Raw genomic sequence first — 6,909 nt, 5'->3', positions numbered from 1 at the left:
TTAATTGTGTGAAAAATAAATTTAAATTTTAAATAAAAATTGATTATTTATTTCAATTTTTTAAAAAAAAATTGATATTACCGTTGGATTTATTATAGGAATAATCCGATGGTAACAATGCGCGAAACAACATTTTTTAGCGCCAATAATACCGTCAGAAAAATTCACCGGTAACTGATTAGTTTTCGAACTGGTAATTCGTCGTAGAATCCGACGATACGTTAGGTTTTTTTGTAGCAGTAGTAGTAGTATTAGAGTCCATTAGTATTGTATTTGTGTAGATTTCGAAATACTTAAGAAGTAACCCTTGTTCCCGAGACTTCTACTGTTGATCAGATGGGTTTATACCAACTAATAATTAACTCGTGGATCCACTTATGTCATTAATGATTTTGATCATTTCTCGTCTGTATGTAGCAGCCTCAGAATCTAAGCATAATACATTAGAAGTGAACTCAGCTACTTGAGATGGATCTCCTTCCAAAGCACGAACTATCTGCAACACATACATGCAAGGATCATTAAAATAATTAAAAATAGTCTTTTCCTTTTAAAAAAATATTGTAAAAAACTTTTATAACTATATAAATATATTTTTGAATATAAAATAATTTCTTTTTTCGAAAAAGAAACCGTTATAAATAGACCTTTTACATATTTAATTTGAAGAATGTTATATGCACTTCTGTTGTACATTATTTTTAATTTTAGTACTAAAAGTGATAGATAAAATTTAAAAAAGATAAAAAAAATTATTTTATTAATTATAACATAAACAAAATATGTACATGAACAAATTGTGACTTAGACAGAAAGTAAGGAAGAGGAACCAAATATTGCATATTCAACTTTAGAAAAGGAATGAATACTTGAGTAAAATTATTTTGTATAGATGTGACATTTTTGTATTTGTCTTACATTTTTTTTATTTAAAAATAAAAAAAGACACCGTTATATTATTTCTGACAAGATTTCTATAAAGATGTGAAGTATTTATACAAAAATGTAAGCAGATGCCTCAGCTAGCAACAAGTCTAACAGTCATAACAAACTTTTCCTATTTAACAGATTAACCACTAAGGCACTAACTACCATAACAGTTCTCAACTTCCTACACTTTCTAACCTTTATCCTTGATAGTACAAAAGAGATGTGCACATGTAAATATAATTTCTCATTTAATTTGATGTGAAATTATAAGTTAAACCTTTGTTAATAAAAATTAAAATTATGAGTATTTTATTATCACCTGGCTCATCTTTGGTCGAAGCTTTGCTTCATATTGTATAGAAGAAGCTGCAGAAGCCAGCATGGAAATCATTTCGGTTGGTTCATACTGATTTTGGAGATTTTGGTCAGCTACAACTTTAAAATTATTCTCTTTCAAAACCTTTGTTAGCAAAGGCATTGCCTGCGAACAAATATATGAATAATTATATGAAGATTAAACTAATAAGAAAAAATATATGAATAATTATATTTGTACGAATATAATATATAGTGCATTAGTCTTTGTACCAAACTAACCTCCATGAAAGTATGATGTGAATCAATTATTGGTCGGCGGCCAGTAATTAACTCAAGAAGCATGACTCCAAAGGAAAAAACGTCGGCTTTTTCAGTGAGGTTTCCACTGGAAGCATATTCAGGGGCTACATACCTGACCTAACAATTTATGCATGAGCATTTATTGTTATGTTTGAATTGATGAAGAATTGTGAAGAGAGAAAAAGATGGATGTGTTATAATAATGTACCCTAGAGTTCCCATCACTCGAGTGGAAACATGCGTATTCATATCCGGGCAAAATTTTGCAAGTCCAAAATCAGCAACCTGTATACACAATGAAAGGGGTTGTTCATCAAGTTGATCATTAAATGGATAAATTGATCATTTGCTCACCTTCACTTGGAAATTAAAATCGAGGAGAATGTTAGCAGCTTTGATATCACGATGGATGATCTTAGGATAACCTGAAAATAAAAAAATCATTATATATTGACGAAGAAATCACATTCTAATGCATAGAGCATGAAGGTGGATTCTCTCCGAACCACCGAAACTGCATATATTGTAGCAGTTTATTAAAAATAGACTTTTGCTATTTATTAGATTAAAATATTATACATACACTAAAATTAATAGTCATATAATATATATTTATATATATTTTATGATTTTTAAAATTTGGAGTCAAAATTAAAATATATCTAATTTCTTTATTCAAAATGATCGTCAACACCATATGTAATGTTAAAATTATCTTTTTGAAAACAATAATTTTTTAAAAAATAAAAATACCCTACTACACCAGTGTTCACCCTGCAACAAGTTCCAACAACGATGGCAACGGCTTTTCAATAGTTTACGATTTTAATATTAAATGAAATATTGAGAACGATTTAAAAAATGAAGTTACTACTAATAATTGTTTTTTATGGTTATTTTTAATATATATCTAACATAGTTATCATAAGATACACTCAAAATAAATTAAACAATACATATATTCATATATAAATACATAAAAACTAAATTGATTATTGATTTTTTTATATCCACATAATAATTTTAATTTGTTCTTCAACCAATGAAAAAATTTAAACATAACATTGTATTTGAATTTGAATATGAATAATATAATTAAATATCCATTAATAATGTTGAATATGTGAGTCATACATATCAAAGAAGTAAAATCTTTTAAATTTCATATGAAAGGACATACATTCCTCATGAAGATATGCTAATCCCTTAGCAGCTCCTAGAGCAATCCTCATTCTTGTAGGCCAATCTACAGTAGGACCTTGCCCTGTTGTTCAAATAACTGAATAGCCATTATAATTTGTATCCGATCCATTAAAAAGTTATTAATGCAACCACAAAACAATTTTATTAATATTGTTATTTATTTGTACTATTATAGAAAGTTTCTTGGCAAAAACCGATAAGATTTTGATACTTGAATATAATTTTTCGGTGACTTTTTATTAGTTTATTTATGTAATAAAAAATATTATTTATACATTAAAATCAGTTAATAAAATTAAATATACATTATATATTTATATAAAAATACATATATAATTTAATTTATTTTTAATATATATTTTATATTTTATAATAATAATTAATTTTAATATATATCTAATATAATTATTTTGTAATATTTTATAATAATTATATTATTAAAAAATACACATGATAATTTTTATTTGCAAGTAAAAACTAACATACAGTTGTATTATTTTACAACTTTAAAATAATACCATGTAGATGGAACTCTAATGTATTGTTTGGAACAAATTCATAGACGAGAAGCCTACGGTGGCCGGCGATGCAATATCCAAGCAAAGAAACGAGATTCCTGTGATGAAGCCGAGTGATTATGTCTACTTCAGCTTGGAATTCACGCTCTCCCTGCCTACTTCCATCCTTGAGCTGTTTGATGGCAGCCTCCTTGCCGTTTGGAAGAACTCCTTTGTGGACATAACCGAATCCACCCTCTCCAAGCAAATTTGCTTTGGAGAATCCATCTGTTGCAATTGCCAACTCCTCGTATCTGAATATTCTGTTCTTTGATGACATTTCCATTATGCCGCTATTAGCTGTACAATAATTAGTAACAGTAAGAAGCATGGTAAAAAGAATGGAAAGAGCGTGCATCTGCATGAATTGCATCATTGCATGTAAGCAACGTGCATATACTTATTCTATTTTTATTTTCTAAAGTTGCCCAACGATTTTAAAACAATTATTTATATATAAATACATAGTAAATCAATGTGACAAAAAAATATCAATGTACAACGAATAAAATTCTCACAAAAATTATAGTTTATTATTATACTTAAAGTTTATCTTATGGCTCTTTTTAGGTTTCGTAATATTAACTGTATTTATAAGCATCCAATCCGCAGTGAAGTTGTAAGTTGAATCTGATGTGAGTTTAAAGTAATTCATATCCAATCTACTTATACCTCTAATATGTTATAGTATGTAATTAAAAATTATTATATATGTATATATAAAAAAGAGGGATAATATTGTTGCAACAAATTAAAGTTTGAAGAAGAACGTCAATAGTTTTATTGTTGTTTGTGTTTTTATAATTTTAAAAGGACTTATAAATTGATAATTATATTATTTATAATTTTTAAGATTTTATTATAATTTTGTTGTTTTAATTTTAATATAGATTTACTTGTATATTTTATGTTTTACTAGATAGTATGTTTATGAAATATGAATGGATTAAATATTTTGTTTTATTGGAAAAAAGAATTGATTTTAAATTGTTGCAAAATCTATAGGTCCGAATGGAGAATTTTAGGTTACAAGAATGAAGAATTTTTTAGAGATGAAAAAAAAAATTAAATGTTAAAAAGATTTTAAACCTAGTAATAAAATTAAAATATAGTGTAAATTATATTCTACCATAATTATTGACAATTCTAACTCTCTTAAATAATATTTGTTTTTAAAGATTGACACTAAAATTAAAAAATTGAGACTTAATATTATATATGATAATTAGATATTATAATTAAAATTTGGTGAGTTCTACCCAACCCCCTCTATTTCAACATGTAAATTACCCCTCGTGACGTGACATGTTTTAATTGGATGTTTAGTTTTAGTTTGAGTTAATTTAACTCAATAAGAGTTAATATGTTAACTAAAGTAGGGTAATTTTGTAATTAAATATTTTTATAAGAGGGATAAATATATAATTTCTATAAACATTAAAAAATAAAGTTATATTTTTATCATTGTGTAGAAATTCAATTTACCCCGATCCTATTTCTCTCTAAAATTGAAAGAAAAAATCAACTCATTGGGTGTTCCATATTTCGATGAACCATGAAATAAGTATTTAGAGAAAATAACTAATTAAATGGCCATAGAAAAAAGATTTGAGTTTGTCAGAACACCGTGAGACCATCTCGACCACAAGGTTTTAGCGCGAATGATCCTCCACCATTCAGATGGCATGCGCTTTGAAACAATTAATCACGCTCTGACCTCACGGTCATAGTTCATCCGCCAGACTTTGGTTCCTGTCTTCTTAGAACTCAAGGATACAGATGTACGAGCCTATAGAACAGATCCTGTTCAAGTAAGGTCGTGTTCAGTGTTTTGTGTTCTTTGTGTTTAGTTATAAAAACTGCTTTTGTTTTGTGAACCTAGCCCAGGTGAGACTAAGTTTAAGTTTGCGAAATTCAAAAAATCTTAAAATTCAAGAACGTAAAATCGATTATGATGGCTTTTTATGATGATAGTGTAGAAGGGGAAGACGAAAAAGAAGATGAAAATAATGATGATGATAATGATAGTGATGGTGATGATGATATGGGATTTCTGGATGGCATTGAAATTAAATTTGGAGGTATTTAATTACATAATTACCCACTTTGGACTATAATTTAATTACCAATAATTTAACCATAGTTAACATAGCAACCAATTAAAATATGACATGTCACAAAGGGTAAATTACATGTTATTATAAGAAGGGTAGGATAGAATTTACCTTAAAATTTTAATTGAGATATAAAATTTCAATCTCTTTAATATCACTAAAAAAATAAGTACGGACTAAAATTTTTAAAAACAAATATTATTTTTAATAATTAAGAATATTTTACTCAGTATTATTATTTTATATTCATATATATTTGTCATGAATTAAATAGAATAATAAGACATAACTATGTAATATTCATTTTATACCAACTATTATACAAAAATTATTTCAGTCTTTCAATCTCTCAGATCTCTCTGTTTTTATTTGTCTTCCAAATATAAGCTTAAACACTACGTACCTTTAAGTCTGAGCCCCTTATCGTGTTCTCTCTTCCTATTCCTCCAATAAAAAATGGCAAAAGCGCTAAACACCACAATCAAAATGGCGAAAGTGACTGCTGCCACTATTCCAACGATGAGGCCACTTGAAGAAAAAGATGGTGCTGGAGTCGAAGTTGGGGGAGGGAAACGCAGTATCTGGGTTGGTTTAGAGGAAGGCAGGGGAGTTTGAGGAGGTGGAGGGACAGGAGAGAAAAGTCGTGGTGGTGGCGTTGGGTGTGACGATATTGCTATGGAAAGAGTTAGTGAAGGTAGTGAAGGAGGAGGAGGACAATCACATCCTGCTAGTAGACAGAGGTTGGTACCGTGGGGAAAGAACAGACGGTATTGACCACAGAGAATAGGACTTGGTTCCAATCTGGATTTCATTTCTTTCTTTCAAATCAGTGTGTTACTGTATTCTATATCTCACAAATAATCCGCTAAGTGGAGCTATATATATATATAGGCGCCTCTCTTTTTGTCTTATTATTATTAGATTTTATAATATATAAAAAATATTAGAAAATTATTAAAATTTATTATTTTTATTTATTAATCTAATAATATATTTTTTTATATTTTTAAATATTAATAACTAATTAATAAATAAAAATAATAAATTCTAATAATAACTTCTAGAATAAAAAAAATAATCACAAGTAAAACCCAAAGCATAAGAAGAGCGGCTAAAACGGCGAGAACGAAGTACTAATAAATACATCCATTTAAAATGTTAATTATAATTTGTCAAAGCAAATATTTGTAAAAATTTTTTGAGGCAGGTCCGTCAAGTTAGAGATTGATTTTCTTTTCATTTCTTGGGCATCAATAACATTTTTTCTACTCCTACTCTATTTTCGTTGTTAGTAAAACTAAAAATATGAGAAAAATAATTACTTTATTTTTGTTGGTAATATGTGTAAAAATGAAAAAAAAAAATATTTTTTATTTTTGTTGACTATACTTACGTGAACTGTTTGAAATTTGTTTTTACACTTAGTAATTACAAAAATATAACTATAATAATGTTTAATTTTGTAGATCTATTCATCTACTCATTTC

At 27.6% G+C, this 6,909-nt stretch overlaps 1 protein-coding gene and 1 pseudogene across 2 annotated transcripts; both read right to left on the bottom strand.

Annotated features, from left to right (window-relative positions):
• Positions 1-241: 241 nt before the first annotated feature.
• On the bottom strand, positions 242-6,226 carry LOC130976944 (proline-rich receptor-like protein kinase PERK1). Of its 2 annotated transcripts, none has more exons than XM_057901903.1 (8): positions 5,826-6,226; positions 3,270-3,608; positions 2,729-2,812; positions 1,903-1,973; positions 1,757-1,833; positions 1,528-1,660; positions 1,250-1,411; positions 242-496 (listed from the first exon to the last, which is right to left on the bottom strand). In XM_057901903.1, the coding sequence occupies exons 2-8, from the start codon at positions 3,592-3,594 to the stop codon at positions 359-361; spliced, it is 990 nt and encodes a 329-aa protein (XP_057757886.1). In that variant the 5' UTR covers positions 3,595-3,608; positions 5,826-6,226; the 3' UTR covers positions 242-358. The 2 variants fall into 2 exon arrangements, with proteins under 2 accessions (XP_057757886.1, XP_057757887.1); XM_057901904.1 differs by lacking the exon at positions 5,826-6,226 and adding an exon at positions 4,935-4,973.
• Positions 4,920-5,129, bottom strand: LOC130978486 (small nucleolar RNA U3; annotated as a pseudogene).
• Positions 6,227-6,909: the final 683 nt, after the last annotated feature.

The sequence above is a fragment of the Arachis stenosperma genome, chromosome 4 (assembly GCF_014773155.1).
Source record: "Arachis stenosperma cultivar V10309 chromosome 4, arast.V10309.gnm1.PFL2, whole genome shotgun sequence".
NCBI classification, from domain to species: Eukaryota; Viridiplantae; Streptophyta; class Magnoliopsida; order Fabales; family Fabaceae; genus Arachis; species Arachis stenosperma.
Note: the sequence above shows the minus strand (reverse complement) of the source record. Positions and strands in the feature narration are given on the sequence as shown.

Bases quoted from the DNA above. Each gene is read 5' to 3' on its own strand.
- LOC130976944 (XM_057901903.1), bottom strand. From the start codon at position 3,594: ATGGAAATGTCATCAAAGAACAGAATATTCAGATACGAGGAGTTGGCA. The intron at 1,834-1,902 runs GTGAGCAAATGA...TTGTGTATACAG, and splicing joins ATTTTAATTTCCAAGTGAAG to GTTGCTGATTTTGGACTTGC. The intron at 497-1,249 runs GTGATAATAAAA...TATGTGTTGCAG, and splicing joins TTCGACCAAAGATGAGCCAG to ATAGTTCGTGCTTTGGAAGG.